The sequence below is a fragment of the Brachionichthys hirsutus genome, chromosome 2, assembly GCF_040956055.1.
Source record: "Brachionichthys hirsutus isolate HB-005 chromosome 2, CSIRO-AGI_Bhir_v1, whole genome shotgun sequence".
Taxonomy (NCBI): Eukaryota; Metazoa; Chordata; class Actinopteri; order Lophiiformes; family Brachionichthyidae; genus Brachionichthys; species Brachionichthys hirsutus.
The window spans coordinates 5,457,770-5,476,536 of NC_090898.1; the positions used below are offsets into that span (position 1 = coordinate 5,457,770).

The 18,767-nt window shown below is 43.0% G+C and overlaps 3 protein-coding genes across 3 annotated transcripts; all 3 read left to right on the forward strand.

The window, feature by feature from the left end:
* The first annotated feature begins 2,360 nt into the window (after window positions 1–2,360).
* On the forward strand, window positions 2,361–7,981 carry LOC137907061 (uncharacterized). Its single transcript, XM_068751373.1, has 10 exons — window positions 2,361–2,462; window positions 3,360–3,452; window positions 3,532–3,752; window positions 3,836–3,956; window positions 4,241–4,291; window positions 4,450–4,634; window positions 4,890–5,586; window positions 5,825–6,067; window positions 6,984–7,184; window positions 7,370–7,981. The coding sequence occupies exons 1-10, from the start codon at window positions 2,361–2,363 to the stop codon at window positions 7,979–7,981; spliced, it is 2,526 nt and encodes an 841-aa protein (XP_068607474.1).
* Window positions 7,982–10,385: 2,404 nt separating this feature from the next.
* Window positions 10,386–12,347, forward strand: LOC137907082 (uncharacterized). Its single transcript, XM_068751395.1, has 3 exons — window positions 10,386–10,487; window positions 11,148–11,374; window positions 11,630–12,347. Exons 1-3 carry the CDS (start codon window positions 10,386–10,388, stop codon window positions 12,345–12,347), a joined length of 1,047 nt encoding a protein of 348 aa, XP_068607496.1.
* Window positions 12,348–15,361: 3,014 nt separating this feature from the next.
* Window positions 15,362–18,255, forward strand: nsun5 (NOP2/Sun RNA methyltransferase 5). Its single transcript, XM_068750950.1, has 4 exons — window positions 15,362–16,286; window positions 16,695–16,905; window positions 17,020–17,184; window positions 17,699–18,255. Exons 1-4 carry the CDS (start codon window positions 15,362–15,364, stop codon window positions 17,880–17,882), a joined length of 1,485 nt encoding a protein of 494 aa, XP_068607051.1. The 3' UTR covers window positions 17,883–18,255.
* The last annotated feature ends 512 nt before the right edge of the window (window positions 18,256–18,767 follow it).

Sequence of the window (18,767 nt, forward strand, 5' to 3'; positions counted from 1 at the left end):
AATGATGAGTTTCACATGTTTTTACGCATCTAATAGACGGAGTTCCAGGACTCTCGCGGGACCACAGTGCACACATCCTTTGCGTGTTCATTTTATCTGTTTTATTTGTTGTTTATTTTCATACTATTGTGTACTTTGAGATTTGCACAACTGCTCCATCTATCGGTCAAACTGAGAAACAGCATGTGATCAGTCCGACTTTATTGTTGGAATGGAATTCAGGAGAATAAATCTTTATTTTGTCATTAAGCATGTAGCACAAATAGTACACACACACACACACACACACACAGTCACACGCACACACATACGCGCGCACACAACTAGTACTTGTACTTTCGGCTTGTCCCGAGAGGGGTCGCCACAGCAAATCAGCTTTCTCAGCATTGTTGCATTTACCAACAGCCGCCGCTAGGGGCGTTGTACTCTCTGAACATCAACATTGAGCATCAAGCGTGCATTTGGGAACCTGCTAGCTAAATTGGCTAAACCAAAGTTGCAATCAAGTTGGGACGTGAGTTCATTATTTTGTCATTCATTTTTAACAAATTAGTGACGACAAACATTTCAAAAGTTACCGAATGTGCGCTAAATTTATGTCGCGACAAGCGTCGTATTTATAATGACTGATTTTGGATTATAGAAGCTAATATAGGCTACCAAGCTATCTTTTCTTTTGCCGTGAAGCTAGCGCGCATATTGTCTGTAGAATTACGCGTGTGAAGACAATACAGCAAACTAGGAGACTAGTAAAAGGGTAGATTAAATGTAGTCCTGTTAGTCTTGTTTAATTCAGCAGTTGTCTGTCTCTTTGACCACATTGCATGGGAAGTGTGAAATGTTTCTCATTCGATAAGGATGGAAAGTAAAGCTTGGATCTACTTGCTTTTACTGCAAAACATTCACAACACCATAATATAAACCACTCTGATTAACTCCACGGACAACTTTACCCTGTATTTCTATTAAACCTGGTTTGTAAAGGGACTTAAATGTTAGTGCTTCTCTGTTTGGATATTCTATAGATTAATTTGATGCAAAAGACCAGTTACCATTGGGAAGCAACCTTTTTATTTAAATTGGAAGATGTTGAAATAAAGCAAAACCCCCCCCAGAGAGAAATCCAAAAATATTTATGCAGCTTTGTAAAAACAAAAAAAAGAAGACAAATCAATATGTAATTACAAAATTTGATAGAATGGTAATTAAAAAAGTAATATGCCAGTTTTATTGAGTTTTACCTTTGAGACAAACAAAGGGAGGGAGAGAGAGTCGGACAGTACGTAAACGCTAAATGGACTGCACTCATACAGCGCTTTACATGAGGCCTCGCATTGATGATGATGATGAATATATTTATTAGATAGAATGTTAGAGTACAAGTACAGTCACACAGTAGCATGTATTACAGTACAAATAAATCAGACATCCTGTCTAAGAGGAGCATTTCAAAAAAGCCCTTGCGGTCTTGTTTCCGTTGAAAGTCCTTAGTAAAGGACATTCACCCATTCACACTCCAGTGGGCGGCTGCTGCCATGTAGACACTTTATACAGTAATTGCACCTTTACACGTACACTTACATAAACCTAGTCATAATAGTTACGCCTTGGGAAGACTGTGTTCTTGATGGCTTCCCTCTGTGAGGTTCGTACATATCGTTGATGTACTCTGTGCGTACTGTCGTGCCAAATCAGACACAACGGTCACGTTAATAGATCATTTCATGCTTCATCTCCATCATCATCATGCGTTTTTTGTTCCGAATGCCATCCTTACCGCTCGCTTTCTTTGGAGCCATCACTTATTAAGAAGAATATTCACAGATACACTGAAAATCACTGAACTAGAGAAGCGTGCTTGGAGCGCTTGCAGCGCTCGGCCATCTAGCGTCAGCGTGTGGAAGCGTGCTCGCGAGCTCACGTCTCAAATGTATGCTCGCATCTCAGCAAACTATTGCTCGCAGGCGGGCTCGTATCTCGGAATGCTCGTATGTCAAAGCGCTCGTATGTGGAGGCATTACTGTGTATCAGAATCATGAGACCTGTTCAAAACCTGCAGAAATACAGGAGGGAATCGATGTTAAAATAAACATTTTAAAAAGCCCAATCCTTTCATCATAAATTATTTGTAATTGTCACAGAGAAATTGCAAAAATGCGTCTCCACAAATCGTCCAAATATCGCAGAACACCGCGGACAGGAATTAAAGTCAAAGTGCTTCGTTTAAATAATTTTTATCCGTCTGTTAATTTAAACTTAAACTCTGCATTCCGAGATGTAGAATTACTCTTGCTTGTCTTCTCAGTGTTGATCATCTTTCTATGTTTTTTTTAACCATTGGTTGTGTGTGTGGTTGCAGTATGGCAGAAAACGGGGCTTGTAATACATCCTTTGACACCGACTCAGACACAGCAGAGAAGAAGGACGACAACAAGCCTCTCCATATATGGACTCAGGAAGAGGTGAGTGAGTCCATTACGTGACGTCAGCGAGAGAACCGCTCGGGTTCTTCTCCTGTACCTTCGGCTTGTCCCATGAGGGGTCGCCACAGCAAATCAACCTTCTCCACTTCACCCTGTCCTTTGCATTCGGTATGGATTTCTTATTGACTTTGATTCGCATGGTAAATTTGGCCAATTACTCAGGTTCTACAGGTCGTAAACTCTAATAATAATAATCTATGACTGACGCATGACTCTGCACAAACTCTTCCTTCAAGATAACCCCTCCTCCATTCCTCTTTCCATCTCCTCCGTTATAAAACAACTTGAATCCTGCTCCTAAGCTTTCAGCCTTGCTTCCTTTCCGTCTCGCTGCTGATGCACCTGTCTTCCTCCTCTTCTTCATCTCTGTCTCCGACCCACAGTAATCCAATTTCCAGCAGCGTCCCGTGGGTTAACAACGCTGCTGGTAGTGCGGCTAGCAGGCGCTAACGTAGCATTGCCAGCAACAACGCTGCTGGCAGTCGTTGTTAACCCGCCTTGACCAAACTTGTATGACGCCGGAATGGTTTTTTGTTGTCAGTAGGATTATGCAATGCGTGTTTGTCACTTTTAAATATTCCATTGGGTTTGGATTTCTTTATTATATATTATGTTGATAAAAATGTCAATTTTGTGTCATGAGCTCTTCAACGCTTGCAATAAATTTGACTTGATTTTTTTTTTTGAGGATGAAAATCTCAAAATCCTGATCAGCAACTTTGGAAAAGCAAATTGGAAAGCCATTTCCAGTTTATTGCCAGTAAGTAGTCAGAAGTAGTCCTTTATTTTGTTATTGAACCATGTAATTCTAACAAATATTTCTATATTTAATCCTTTCTATCTGGACATTGTAAACATTTCTTCTTGCTCTGACAGGGGCGAACAGCATCGCAGTGTATGCACCGGTGGAGAAGGGAACTGGATCCTGAAAGAGTCAAAGGCGTATGGTCCAAAGAGGAAGATGAAAAGGTGGAACATTTCCAGAAAATATGTGATTATAGATGTGGTTTCAACACATCTGTGTTTACGGATGCATTTGCTCTGACAGATAGTGAAGCTGGTGGGAAAGTATGGTACTACACAATGGACTTTGATTGCCGGGCACATGAGCGGTCGAGTGGGGAAACAGTGTCGTAATCGCTGGCACAACTACCTCGATCCGCTGATCAAAAAGACGCCCTGGACCAATGAAGAAGATCTTATCATCTACAAAGCCCGTGCCATTTTGGGGAATCGGTGGTCTGAAATTGCCAGGCTGCTCCCTGGAAGGTGTGTCGATTAACAGTGCCTGAGTAGCGGAATTATAACAAGTTAATACTTAAATGATGGGTCACACTGGATTCTTCTTTCAGGACTGATAATTCTGTGAAAAAACGCTGGAATAGCACCATCAGACGTAAAGTAGAGTTTGGCCTTTACAAAGATGAAGCTGACAGCGTTTCCCTTGATATTCAACACTTTGTGGAAGGAGAGGTAGAGCACTCATTGAGACAACCTTTCTGTGCAAGGCTCGCTAATTCAAATGTTTTTGTTTCTCATTATTAACAAAACATTTGAATCGATCGTAGGGATGCATTTCAAATGTCCGTTGGTTACACTGTGAAAAAGATGAAAAGATATTGCTACACGACAACTATAGTACCCAAAAAGGTGATCCGTTGCTTCAGTTGTGAATGACAAAGAAGAGCTGTGGTGTTTTTTTTTTCATATTTACATCAAAAACATGATTGTACACTGACTGACATTGTGTTTGACAGGTGGACTTCAAGTGTGACGTGATATTAGACGCTGACCCGGTACTTCATCATGTAAGCGCACTACAGATGTGTGTAATATATACTGAGGAGAATCATTCACATTTCAAAGGCCAACTTTAGTTTAACTACAACTCGTCTTGGATACGTGAATAAATATATAAAATATTTTCTATCTTTAACTGACTTTCACACCGTTTGCTTGGCTACAGGTGACTCCAGAGCAAAAGAAGAAGCAAGTGGCATTTGCTCTGCTTCCACGGTCCTCAGCATCCAGGAGGCAGTTCTCTTCGAGTCCCTCGCTGACTCCGAGGTCGAGGTGTGCTGCAGCAATGCAACAGAAACAGTTTGTTGATGCAGCTATGAGGATGATCGCCGAAGATATGCTGCCGCTCAGGTGCCTTATTCTGCTAGTTGCTGTTACAGTGGCGTTGATTTTGTGCAAAGTCTCTCTGGTGCCCAACTTTTGCTCAGCAATCCGGCGGTATTGCATGACCAAACACAGCAATTACTTTTGTGTATTTATTATATTTCTGCAGGTTGCTGTTTCTGTGTCCCACCAAAGGGACATCTCATCATTAATTTAGATCATTCAGTCAACACGCCATTCAAAGATTCACCGTAGCAACTCGTCCCTTTTTGTTCCCCACAGTTTTGTTGAAGGCCCGGGCTTCAGGTCGTTCATGAGTACTATCGGCCCTGAATACAACAAGCTTTCTCAGCCTGCTATGGGCCTGCAGCTCTACGACGAAGTGGAGAAAACCATCAAACCTCAGCTGATCCGGGACCTTAAAGCTTGCCTTGCGAAAAACAAAGAGGGTGCAATTCACGTCACCTTAGACCTCTGGGCGGGGGCTCAATCCAAATCGGTGGAGGAGCTCATTATCGTCGTTCAACTCCACTTTATCAGTGATTCTTGGCAGGTCCGCCGTCCCATTGTGGCATTCCGTCACCTCGGCCGCAAAGACCTCAGCACCGCCGTGGCCAATGAGCTGGAACGTGTGCTGCTGAGCTACGGCATCTTTCCACCCAGCATTGGCTATTTACTTCCCAACAATGCCAAAGTAGCCCTGACTCGGAGCAACCTCTTCTGCGATTACAAGATCATGTGTTCACACAACAGGGAAGAAGCAGACGGCGACGAAATGGCAGCATATCTTTCTGACCAGATCTCTGAAACAGAATCTCCTTTTTTGGAGCTACATTTTGGAACACAGACCTCCTGCATGGCCAACCTGTTGCAGCTTGTGATTAAGGAAGCACTGAAGAACTCCAGCGTTGTTGAAAACCTGCTTTTGCAGGCCCACAATGTGGTGGCTTATTTTAGGAGCAGCACCTACTGGAGTGAGGTAAGAGCCAATAACAAACAGACTTTATTTTGCAGCCAGAGTTTACTCTGAAATGTTTTGATGCCATAATAACATGTCTGGTTAACATAATTGTTGTGAATTAAAAATTGTACAACTGACAGTTTAAAAAAACAAACAAAGTTTTAAATCAATTGTATTTACAGATACATTTAGTATTTATTCATTTCCTGAATTGTTTCGAATGTGTCTCTTTTCTCCTAATCATTTCATTGTTTAGGCTTTGATGAGGGAGCACAATGTGTCTCTGTGCCCTTCTTCAAGTAACGGCCGTTGGAACGCCATGATGGTTTCTCTACGCCGAATGGTGCAGAAGTCTGCGTGGAGCGGCATCATGATCATTCTAGCTCAGGCTCGCATCGAGGCTATGGACACAGCGAGTGTTCCACCTCTGGTTATGGTCAAGAGGGAACAAGTGATTGACATCCTGGGTCACCTGGAGCCCTTTAAGGAGGCCTTGCAGGTAGGGCTGCACGATATGGCCTGAAACCAATATCGCAATATTTCTAGGCTTTACCGCGATACACGCTATATATCTTGAAGGATATTGATTGAAGCAGGCGCTTCTGTTGGATTGGAGATTTGCATACAATAAAGGGGGGGAAATCACAATCAAGTTAAATTCAGTGAACCTTTTATTTCAAACCCGGCTGCTTCACTCACAAGCTTTAAAGAAATACAAATAAATAATGCCGTGGTAATGCACAACTTTGCTTCGGTGCGTTTTCTGGTTTCTTTGACTTTATGTGGTGTAGGAGACGTGGACATGAAGAGTTTCAGGCATGTTTTGCAGATCACCACGCTTTGTTCCACGTCTTCCTGGCGAAGCCTGAACCGCTGCCGGATGATTGAGCCAGATGTGTTTTTTTGGAAACAAGTCCTCCGTCTCCATGTTCAATGAACGCCTTAGTAACTCATAACTTGGGGTCGTAACTTTTACTCGCTCTCTCTCCAGCACAAAAACATGCGCAGGAAAGATTTCCGGTTGGGCGGGGGGGAGTTTGCTCGTTGGTTGCCATGAGAGGTGCAGCAGGAGAGAGTGAGGGAGCGACGCTCCAAAGAGAATTACGTACCGATGCGTTAAAACATTTACCTTAACAATTTGGACTCGATACTCGTGATATGGTCATTTCATACGTCTCATGTGGAACAAGCTGCAATATATCGAGTATATTTGATATATCGAGTATATGCGATATATCACCGAGCTCTACTTGCAGGTAATAAATATATTGAATGAATACTTCTTAAATGAAGGATGTCGTTGATTATATATTTTTTCTTGAACTTCTCATATTAATTTTGTGTGCATGTGTGGAACTACAGTTTTGTGTTGTCTTACGTTAAGATAATGCTCAACCGTTTTTCTTCTCCTGCAGTTCCTGCAAGGCAATGGACTGACCTACTCGTATATCATACCGTCCCTCATTGGCCTTGATAAGACCTTGGAGAGCCTCACCACGAACTACACTCACTTCAACAAGGCCCTTCGCACAGGCCTGCACACACACTTCCAGTCACTGGTTCACCAGAAGGACAAGATACTAGCAACTGTGCTCAACCCCAGGATAAAACTCCAGGTACTGGAATAGATAACGGACGTGCTTGTTTTGTTTGTGTGTTGTATTAAACGACACTTAATTTCATTGTTTTAATTCATGCAGAGCAAGTTTACATTTCTGAGTGTCTCAAAGAAAACAATACTTATCGTACTTTCCACATTCAGAATCAAACTCTCACCCCAGCTTGACACATTTCTTTTCAGCCCTTTCCTGATGTCAAACTGGAAGACGACACTGACTTCCTTACGCCACCGTCTAAAGGTCAAGTTCGAACCATTGTGGAAACTGCATTAAGAAGTATGGTGGCCTCGGCGTCTCCTTCTGCAGAGGCAGATAACGGCCAGGCAATTAAAGAGTTGAAAGCTGAGCAGGACGGTGAGGAGGAGACCGACATGCTGGCGGAGGCATCTGGTTTCAGCTCAGATGATAAAAGCTGCAATGAAATTGGTGAAAACGACCGAAAACGCAAGTCCATCTTCAGCTTCCTACAGCCGCCTGCAAAGACCTCGAAGTCGTCTGAGCTTGATGGCTACCTATCGGAAGCACTGCTGGAAAACAACACCTCTGTGTTGTACTGGAAATCTGCCAGTCGGTTCCCCAAGCTCCAGGGTATTGCCAAGAAGCTCCTGGCTGTACCAGCCACCTCAGGGGGCTTCGACCGTCTGTGTCCAATGGCAGCGTGTATTCTGAACGCCAAAAGGAACCGCTTGTCACCTCACACCACTGAGAGACTTCTTCTGTACAGAAACAGTTTAAAGGAAAAGATGGTTAAAAAGCAAAGCTGTGTGACCAAAACGTTGAAAATTCAAGTTTGATTTTTGTTTATTATGCATTTATAAAATTTCACATTTGAAAATGTAACCCATTCAGACCCAGCAGACACTACACACATGGCTTGATGACCCTCAGTGGCGTTTCTTCAAACATTAAAGCAAAACAACTGGTAACGGTAACATCGTGCATTTGGAGACGTAGTTAACAGCTGCAAAGTATATTAAAAATATATTGAAAACAAGGATGGTCAATCAGAGAATGTCCAGCGGGAATTTTCCAATTATCGTGAGTTTGCATAACTAAAGTTGTGTGAAAGGCAGCCCCCCCCCCCCAAGTCACACAGTGTATCTGGACCACATTCCCAGAACAATACTGTATAGAGTAAAGACCTTTTGTGTTTGGTCTTCATTTAACAAGATGTAATCTGAAGGGTGATTTTAGCCGCCTTTAGAAATCGCAGGCCTGAACAATGGGGACGAAACCCGTTGCTTTTTACAGCTCTAAACTTCCTGCAGTCAAAGGAGAAAAATGCAGATTCATGGTGTAACTTTTGGATTTAAGGTTTCTTGACTTGGCAACTAATGGAGTTTGATACTGAATTGAAACACAAACTCTTAAATTAACTTGAATAATTTGAAAGATGTTCCAGTTATCACTGAAAGTTCTGTGTGTTACAACATGTTTATCTTGTGACTGAAAATGGGCCACATATTTCTGTAAGCTATTCTAAAGTTTAAATTGATTTGTTTCATATGACGTGCGGCTCTAAGTGAAGATTGTGTGTTTCACCGTTTGGTGGCCAGTAGACTGAATGAAACGGCACATTTACAGCATTTTGTTGAGTTTCTTTTTTTTGTTTTTATTTTATCTTGGTCATAAGTGAGAGATGAATAGAAAGGTTTGTGGTGAAATTAAATAAACCATCTTTTACGCATGAAACTGTGTTGCTCATAGTTTGTGCTTCCCTTTTTTCTGGAATAAGATTGAATAGAGATTAACAGATGGTGAGAACATAATCTGTGCTTCCAATCATTGATGTGTTGCTTAAAATCCCCTGCTGCTCGTTGCACACAAATCCGGGATTTTGATGAGCATCAAACACATCCCACTTTGTGAAAACTGTTTTCTCCACTTTGCAAAGCGTGGAACTGAAAGGAGCTGCTTCTCTTCACGCAGTTCACCGCTCGGGTCAGCAGGGGGCGGTAATGCCCCTTCCAGAGGCCAGCCGCCGTTCAAACCAAAAAGAAGCAGCATTGTTGCATTTACCAACAGGCGCCGCTAGAGGCGCTGTACTTTCTGAACCAACTTGTGTTCCCCTCGTGTGGAGAGGAACTAGCTAACTAGCTACCTAACCCGAAGTTGCATCCAGGTTGAGACGTGGGTTCATTATTTTGTCATAATATTTTAAAACAAATTAGTCACAACAAGCCTGTTTAAAGAATTACCAATTGTACGCTAAAATTATGTCGTGATAAGCTTCGTATTTATAATAACTCATTTGGATTATAGCAGCTCATATAGGCTACCAAGCTATCTTTTCTTTAGCCATGAAGCTAGCGCGCCGCTGCCTGCCATATTGTCTTTTCTGAGTTACGCGTGGGAAGGCAATACAGCAAACCAGGAGACGAGTAAAAAGGTAGTCGAGCCTCAACCACCTTTTCCAATAACTTCGACTAAGAACAGAAGTGAGTATTTGTGAGCAGCAGTATGGCTTTATGCCGAGGAAGAGTACCACAGACGCAGTGTTAGCATTGGGGCTAGCGATGGCTCCAGAAGCACAGGGAAAGTTAGAAGCTGCTGCATTGTGTCTTTGTAGATTCTAGAGAAAGCCTAGGACAGGGTGCCCAGAGAGGAACTGTGGTGCTGCATGAGGAAGTCTGGAGTGGGAGAGAAGTATATTATATGTGATTAAAGACCCCCTGATCACTGATCACGCTGAATACATTGTTAGAATCATCAGCTTTGGAATCGTGTGCAACGTCCTTCAGTCAGACAGCTGTCTTTAAGAAGCTTGAGCTCGTTTACTAATCACTAATTGATCATTAAGCATGCAGGATATAAGAATCTACTAAATAATCATGAGACCTGTTTAAAAGCTGCAGAAATACAGTGTGGAAATGTTAAAATGAATATTTAAAAAAGCCCAATTTTTCATCATCCTAAAAAATTATTGGTATGTTTTAATTGTCACTCAGAAATTGCACAAATGCATCTCCACGAATCCTCCAAATATCGCAGAGCTCGGAGATCAATGCACAGGAATTAAAGTTAAAAAGAGTTTCTGTCTAAATTATGTTCAGAAACTCCACAGCACCATTCTATTGTCATTCTCATGTTGATTTAAACTTAAACTCTGCATTCCAAAAGGTAGAACTGCTCTTGATAATCTTGAAATTCGATTTTATGGTTTTTTTTTTAACCATTGGTTGTGTGTGTGGTTGCAGTATGGCAGAAAACGGGGCTCGTAATACATCCTTTGACACCGACTCAGTCACGGCAGAGAAGAAGGACGACAACAAGCCTCTCCATATATGGACTCAGGAAGAGGTGAGTGAAAACACGTTCCACGATGCTGTCTGTACAGTACGCTCATACGGGTATTTCACAAACTCATCGGATCCACTCAGAAAAGCTGTGCTGTTTTTTTTAATGTGTGGAATCAGAATACTTTATTGATCCCAGTGGGAGATTCAGCAAATACGCATTCACAGGCTGCCGTGCGTCTTTAGGAAGTTACAGAAAGCAAAGTTGCAATGACGAGCACAGTTGCTATGCATTAAACGCACATAGAGAGGAATGAGAATGCTGCACTGGGAACGCGTGGGGATTGTTTTCATGATGATAAGAATGCTGGCCAGTCCGGGTTGCCGTGCTTCGATGAAGATATTTGATGAATCGCACTGCGAATGAGGCGTCTGTCCTCTCCAAAGACCGGAAGAAGTTTCTACATCAAAAACATGATTGTCCACTGACATTGTGTTTGACAGGTGGACTTCAAGTGTGACGTTATATTAGACGCTGACCCGGTACTTCATCTTGTGTTTATTTAATTTTTTTCCCCGATCTCTTGTATACTGAGGAGAATCATTCAGATTTCAAAGGCAAACTTTAGTTTAACTACAACTCGTCTTGGATACGTGACTAAATATATTTACTTGTTTCTATGTTGAACTGACTTTCACTGTCACACTGTTTGCTTTGCCGCAGGTGACTCCAGAGCAAAAGAATGAGGAGCCTAAAAAAGTCAAGCAGGTGACATTTGTCTTGCCTCCACGATCGTCAGCATCCAGGAGAGATGCCTCCACGAGTCCCTCCCTGCCTAAGGGTTTGAGTTCCAGTCCCTGCTCTGCTGTACCCGTGTCTGCAGCCGTGGACCAGAAAACGTTTGTTAATGCAGCTATGAGGATGATCGCCGAAGATATGCTGCCGCTCAGGTGCCTTATTCTGCTAGCTGCTGTTACAGTGGCGTTGATTTTGTGCAAAGTCTCTCTGGTGCCCAACTTTTGCTCAGCAATCCGGCGGTATTGCATGACCAAACACAGCAATTACTTTAGTGTATTTATTATATTTCTGCAGGTTGCTGTTTCTGTGTCTCACCAAAGGGACAGCTCATCATTAATTTAGATCATTCAGTCAACACGCCATTCAAAGATTCACCGTAGCAACTCGTCCCTTTTTGTTCCCCACAGTTTTGTTGAAGGCCCGGGCTTCAGGTCGTTCATGAGTACTATCGGCCCTGAATACAACAAGCTTTCTCAGCCTGCTATGGGCCTGCAGCTCTACGACGAAGTGGAGAAAACCATCAAACCTCAGCTGATCCGGGACCTTAAAGCTTGCCTTGCGAAAAACAAAGAGGGTGCAATTCACGTCACCTTAGACCTCTGGGCGGGGGCTCAATCCAAATCGGTGGAGGAGCTCATTATCGTCGTTCAACTCCACTTTATCAGTGATTCTTGGCAGGTCCGCCGTCCCATTGTGGCCTTCCGTCACCTCGGCCGCAAAGACCTCAGCACCGCCGTGGCCAATGAGCTGGAACGTGTGCTGCTGAGCTACGGCATCTTTCCACCCAGCATTGGCTATTTACTTCCCAACAATGCCAAAGTAGCCCTGACTCGGAGCAACCTCTTCTGCGATTACAAGATCATGTGTTCACACAACAGGGAAGAAGCGGACGGCGACGAAATGGCAGCATTTCTTTCTGACCAGATCTCTGAAACAGAATCTCCTGTTTTGGAGCTACATTTTGGAACACAGACCTCCTGCATGGCAAACCTGTTGCAGCTTGTGATTAAGGAAGCACTGAAGAACTCCAGGGTTGTTGAAAACCTGCTTTTGCAGGCCCACAATGTGGTAGCTTTTTTTAGGAGCAGCACCTACTGGAGTGAGGTAAGAGCCAATAACAAATAAACACAGACTTTATTTTGCAGCCAGAGTTTACTCTGAAATGTTTTGATGCCATAATAACATGGCTGGTTAACGTTTACTCTGAAATGTATTGTTTGTTTGGAAGAATACTCTATAAAATTATGTCCATGCTTGCGTACATGACGGATGTTTTTCATCATATGCAGATATTAGACTGGATTTTCAAAGATGGCATTCATTCCCAGCTTTCTCTCAGTTGATATTTCATTGAAAGGTTTATTTGTGACCTGATAAGAACAGGCAGTGCTTTTTTGAAAATAGTTTTAAATCAATTATATTAAGATTTAGTGCTTATTTCCTGAATTGTTTAAAATGTGTCTCTTTTCTCCTAATCATTTCATTGTTTAGGCTTTGATGAGGGAGCACAATGTGTCTCTGTGCCCTTCTTCAAGTAACGGCCGTTGGAACGCCATGATGGTTTCTCTACGCCGAATGGTGCAGAAGTCTGCGTGGAGCGGCATCATGATCATTCTAGCTCAGGCTCGCATCGAGGCTATGGACACAGCGAGTGTTCCACCTCTGGTTATGGTCAAGAGGGAACAAGTGATTGACATCCTGGGTCACCTGGAGCCCTTTGAGGAGGCCTTGCAGGTAATAAATATATTGAATGAATACTTCTTAAATGAAGGATGTTGTTGATTATATATTTTTTCTTGAACTTCTCATATTAATTTTGTGTGCATGTGTGGAACTACAGTTTTGTGTTGTCTTACGTTAAGATAATGCTCAACCGTTTTTCTTCTCCTGCAGTTCCTGCAAGGCAATGGACTGACCTACTCGTATATCATACCGTCCCTCATTGGCCTTGATAAGACCTTGGAGAGCCTCACCACGAACTACACTCACTTCAACAAGGCCCTTCGCACAGGCCTGCACACACACTTCCAGTCACTGGTTCACCAGAAGGACAAGATACTAGCAACTGTGCTCAACCCCAGGATAAAACTCCAGGTACTGGAATAGATAACGGACGTGCTTGTTTTGTTTGTGTGTTGTATTAAACGGCACTTAATTTCATTATGTTTTAATTCATGCAGAGCAAGTTTACATTTCTGAGTGTCTCAAAGAAAACAATACTTATCGTACTTTCCACATTCAGAATCAAACTCTCACCCCAGCTTGACAAATGTCTTTTCAGCCCTTTCCTGATGTCAAACTGGAAGACGACACTGACTTCCTTACGCCACCGTCTAAAGGTCAAGTTCGAACCATTGTGGAAACTGCATTAAGAAGTATGGTGGCCTCGGCGTCTCCTTCTGCAGAGGCAGATAACGGCCAGGCAATTAAAGAGTTGAAAGCTGAGCAGGACGGTGAGGAGGAGACCGACATGCTGGCGGAGGCATCTGGTTTCAGCTCAGATGATAAAAGCTGCAATGAAATTGGTGAAAACGACCGAAAACGCAAGTCCATCTTCAGCTTCCTACAGCCGCCTGCAAAGACCTCGAAGTCGTCTGAGCTTGACGGCTACCTATCGGAAGCACTGCTGGAAAACAACACCTCTGTGTTGTACTGGAAATCTGCCAGTCGGTTCCCCAAGCTCCAGGGTATTGCCAAGAAGCTCCTGGCTGTACCAGCCACCTCAGGGGGCTTCGACCGTCTGTGTCCAATGGCAGCGTGTATTCTGAACGCCAAAAGGAACCGCTTGTCATCTCACACCACTGAGAGACTTCTTCTGTACAGAAACAGTTTAAAGGCAAAGGTGGTTAAAAAGCAAAGCTGTGTGACCAAACATTGAAAATTCAAGTTTGATGTTTGATTTTTCTTTATTATGCATTAAAAAAAAAATCACATTTGAAAATGTAACCCACAAGACACTATAGTCTTTTTTTTTACGATTTTTTTTTATTTTAGATTGGTCCAGGATGGTTAAATGTTGCATTAATTCATTCCTTAATGTTTTTTGGACTGGTTTTGTTCCTTAATTGTAATGTCTGATGGGATCAATTGTTTTGCGTCTTAGACTGACACTGAATACTATATTCTTAGTATTGTTTCAAAAATCCTGAGTGTTCAATCTGCAAAATCACATTTCCTTTTGACCTGGATCTGCCATTCCAATTTTGATGTATGTTTTTATCCTGAACCATATGAGCTGTTTAATTTTGCATTTACAAAATAAAAAGCAAATTTGAAAAACAAATTCCAAGTTGTTTATCCAGAGTTCCTAAGATGTAACAGAAAAGGAATAACTGATTGGCACTAAGATGGAGAAAGCAAGACTGATCAGGTTGTACGTTTGAGTGCAATTCTTAAAAATAGCAGTCATCAAACATTGTGAAAATGTCTGGGATGACTATAGTTTAATTGCCACAATGGAGAATCTCAAGGGAAAATGAAGGGTGATCACAACCAATTCTGATTGTGTTTGTGTTTAGGCCTCTGACATCTTACTAGTTATTAATTACTCATTCGCATTTCAGTGCAGTCTTGCGTCTTTCGGTGGCTGCTTTGAAAGAGTTAAATGTTGTGGACTGATAACACCACGCTGTGTGTGTAAGTCGAATCGTCCCTTTAAGGAGGTGTCGCCTGCTAATGACGTCACCAGGCGGTGTGACGCCGCTTTATGTTTTGTTTCAAATGCATCCGCGCGTTATTTCAAATATTTTTTGAAACTGGAATATTGTTACATCTTTGGGGTTGCTGGTTGCTCCACCACGAAATGCATTTAAACTTTTTTAACTTCCTTCCGGGGGTGAATGACGCAACTCATCAGTTTGCCAATCATTGGTTGGATGCTCTCTGACGTCACAATCTTGCGTCACCTCGTTCTTCCGGTTTTGCGACACTAAGTCTGCCATGCGGACTGTCTCATCTATGTCATTAGCTGCGTTTACCATAACAGAATCATAATAACGCATTTATTTATTGCATAAAGAAAAGAACGTTTCTGGTAGAATTATCTTCGCCAGATCGATTGTTACAGATCGAACATTAGCCGATAGACACGGAGCGGTGCGTCTCGCTAGCTAGCCTACCGTGAAGACGACGTCTTCGCCATGGCTCTGTACTTTAAAGCCGCGGAGATCCTGGAGAAGGCTGAGCAGAAGCAGGGCGCTTTGAAAACTCTGGTTTACGACAGTAAATATATCAACGTCAAGCAGATGTTTGCCCTGGTTTCTGAGACCCAGCGGTTTTCCTCCATCCTGGAGGAGATCATCGAGTCCACGAAGCTGCTCAAACAGGCCAAGCTGAGGATGCACCTGGCCAAGGTGCTGGTGTATGACCTGCTGTTGGGCCGGGGGCTGAAGTGTGGCGGCTCCTGCAAGGTCAAGATGATGAAGCATCGCCCCAGACTGCAGGCCACGCTGGCCCGCATGAAGGTGAAGCAGAAGGTCAGTAAAAACGAAGACCTGCTCCCGGCCAGCGTCCAGCGGCGCGCCGGGGACCAGCTGCCCAGATACGTCCGTGTGAACACCCTGAAGACCACCATGGAGGACGTGGTGGACTACTGTAAGAGGGACGGCTTAGCCTATCTGGGACAGGCCTCCAGGTTGGATGACTTGGCCCTGAAGGAGAAGGAGTTTGTGAAGGACATGCATCTGCCGGAGCTGTTGGTCTTCTCCCCAAAAACCCACTTTCACGACCACTTCCTGTACAAAGCTGGCCACATCATCCTGCAGGACAAAGCCAGCTGCCTCCCCGCATACCTGCTCAACCCTCCGCCTGGCAGCCATGTCATTGATGCCTGTGCCGCCCCCGGCAACAAGACCAGCCACTTGGCAGCCTTGATGAAGAACAAGGGGAGGCTGTTTGCCTTTGACTTGGATGCCAAACGTCTGGCCACCATGTCGACGCTCCTGCTCCGAGCTGGGATCACCTGCCAGAAACTGGCCAACCAGGACTTCCTGAAGACGGAGCCCAGCAGCCCACAATATAAGGATGTAGAGTACATCCTGTTGGATCCATCTTGCAGTGGATCAGGTACGGATCAGTGAGCAGCTTGCGTGTGTGTCTGATGAACCTGCGGTGGATAGTCTCATACAGTGCAATGATTCTTTTTACAGTTTGTAACGTAATCACATCCAATAGCAAACGGATGTTTTCATGTTCAAGTTATTTTGTTGCTCAGTTTCTCCTCATCAGTGCTGCTTTTAGATCACCAATTATGCATTTTCTATTATGCCTAAATTTCAAGGAAATGTTTTACTTTTTTAAAGGACTCAAATGATTCCAGAGCTGGGTACGGTTATCTGACAGACATGAGATGCTTTATTTATACCACAGGAAGAAATTTTAAATATTGTTTATTTTGACATTTTTGCTGATATTAGATATTACACATATTAGGGGATCAAAGGATCGGTTCTTAAATCCATGTCTTTGGCCCAGGTATGGTGTGTCTCCAGGACAATGCCTCCTCTGCTAACTCCGAGACGGCTGAGGCTCGTCTGGCCTCTTTGGCCTCTTTCCAGCTGCGCTGCCTGAACCACGGCCTCAGCTTCCCTCGGCTGAAGCGTCTGGTCTACTCCACCTGCTCCGTCCACAGCCAGGAGAACGAGGACGTCATATCGGCCTGTTTGCAACAGAACCCCGATTGCAGGTAGCAGAAGATCAGCAATAAATAAAATAAACCTTTCACGTTTTTCATACCTCTTTTTTTTTTATATATTTGTTATTTGGATCACGTGATTAATGTGTGTTTTTCTTCCCCCAGGTTGGTTCCTTTGCTTTCTCAGTGGCCTGAGCGAGGCTTGGAGCCACTCACTCAGTGTCTACGTGCCAGCGTCACCAAGACTCGCACAAATGGTTTCTTTGTGGCTCTGCTGGAGAAAAACGGGGGCTCTGGGAATAAAAAGCAGAATTCAGTGGGTCAGAAAAGGTAAATACCGGGGTACACTGCTGGATATTTAACTGTACATATACCAACTTGAAGAATAGCTCGCTGATTGTCTTGCTCGTGATGCTTCATTAAATTCCCCAATTCCTGCACACATGGCTGTCGTATTCAGTCGCATGACTCTGTTTAATGACCCATCCCTTGCAAGCCTACGCAGTTTAGTGAGTTCAGATACCATACCGGTTTTCACCAAGCTGTGGTGTTTGTCACTGTGGCACAAGATCAGATGGGATCAGTGGGGGCAGTGTTTGTCCGTCATGGTTGGTGTCAGATTAAAATTAATACAACTTAACTCACAAAAAAGGTCCAAAAACATTTCATTTTTCAGCGCATTATTAATTAAATTGTTTGTTCAGCTTAGAATAGCTTGACTTGTTACGTAAGAGAGTCTTAAAAAGTGTACTTCAAAGACAGATGACAAACTGAGACACTTGTATTAGAACAGAAGAATACAAATGATCAAACATTGTTGACTTTGGTGTTTTCTGTATCACAGAGACGTGGCGACACGACGCTGTTCATCCGCCCGTGTGAAGAAAGCTGCGCCTTCGGAAGAAGAACCCGAAACTTCAGAGATGGATGTTAACCCGATACCTGCAGCTGAGGAGGCTATCACATCTGGCAAGAAGAAGAGGAAGAGGAAGAAGAGGAAGATGGGGGCAGCAACACTGGAGACATGAGTTTAAAATGAGAATATGATGTCATGTGGTCTGGAGGAAGTGTTCCAGCGCTGTTCATTTCTGATAAAGATGTGTAACTGCTTAGTAAAGCTAGTTTTTCCTGTATGGTGTCTGCGCCTCATTATCACAGGAGTGGGTCCTCTAGTGTGTTCTTCACACTTCAAATTCAACAGGTTTTTTTTTTTTAAAGAAAGTAAAAATACGCAGGGGATATTTTGTGGAGTGTTAATATAACTGCAGGAAACTAGTTATTTTTCGTAAACTATATATACACATCTCCTGTGCGGTTGTTTTGTGCGTTCAGAGTTTTTAAACGTAACTATTTTTCAGACATTGAATATGATACATGTTTCAGCTTATTGATTTCAAAGATCCATGTCTTGAAATGTTTATTTTCTATAAAATAAAATAAAACATTGGTAGAGATGTGAGTTTTTGATCTTTGTATTTTATGTTGATCAGGTATAGAATAGGATTCTATAGTATATTGTTGGTCACGGATAGTATTGTTAAATCTTACTAAATGTCCACGTTCGCTTTCTGAGTTCCCAGGTACTACGCTTAAAGCAGCATGTCCCTCATCCACCGTTGAGACATGAGGTACTTTTCACTGTAGTCAGTACACGTTTAGTTTGTATTATAGAAGCTTAAAAGACACAACGATCTAAACAAATCTAGAAATTAAGGGAAGCCGAGTTGTGGTATTACTGTAGTACTGTAATCCTAGTACTGCTATAGAAGTTAAGAACTATTTCTAGCAAACCAGCAGCCGATCAGATGACGAGGAAACGCCTCTTTGGTCGAAAAGTCAGCTATTGGTTGAAATTCTCTTTGTTTTGTAACACAACAACCTGTGGCAACACCTTTAAGGAATGTGTTGTGAAA

Excerpts from the sequence above, each read along its gene's own strand:
- LOC137907061 (XM_068751373.1), top strand. The coding sequence starts at position 2,361 with ATGGCAGAAAACGGGGCTTGTAATACATCCTTTGACACCGACTCAGAC. Across the intron at positions 4,292-4,449 it reads CTGACCCGGTACTTCATCAT|GTGACTCCAGAGCAAAAGAA; the intron begins GTAAGCGCACTA and ends GCTTGGCTACAG. Across the intron at positions 6,068-6,983 it reads CCTTTAAGGAGGCCTTGCAG|TTCCTGCAAGGCAATGGACT; the intron begins GTAGGGCTGCAC and ends CTTCTCCTGCAG.
- LOC137907082 (XM_068751395.1), top strand. The coding sequence starts at position 10,386 with ATGGCAGAAAACGGGGCTCGTAATACATCCTTTGACACCGACTCAGTC. Across the intron at positions 10,488-11,147 it reads ATATATGGACTCAGGAAGAG|GTGACTCCAGAGCAAAAGAA; the intron begins GTGAGTGAAAAC and ends GCTTTGCCGCAG. Across the intron at positions 11,375-11,629 it reads GAAGATATGCTGCCGCTCAG|TTTTGTTGAAGGCCCGGGCT; the intron begins GTGCCTTATTCT and ends TGTTCCCCACAG.
- nsun5 (XM_068750950.1), top strand. The coding sequence starts at position 15,362 with ATGGCTCTGTACTTTAAAGCCGCGGAGATCCTGGAGAAGGCTGAGCAG. Across the intron at positions 16,287-16,694 it reads TCCATCTTGCAGTGGATCAG|GTATGGTGTGTCTCCAGGAC; the intron begins GTACGGATCAGT and ends TCTTTGGCCCAG. Across the intron at positions 17,185-17,698 it reads AATTCAGTGGGTCAGAAAAG|AGACGTGGCGACACGACGCT; the intron begins GTAAATACCGGG and ends TCTGTATCACAG.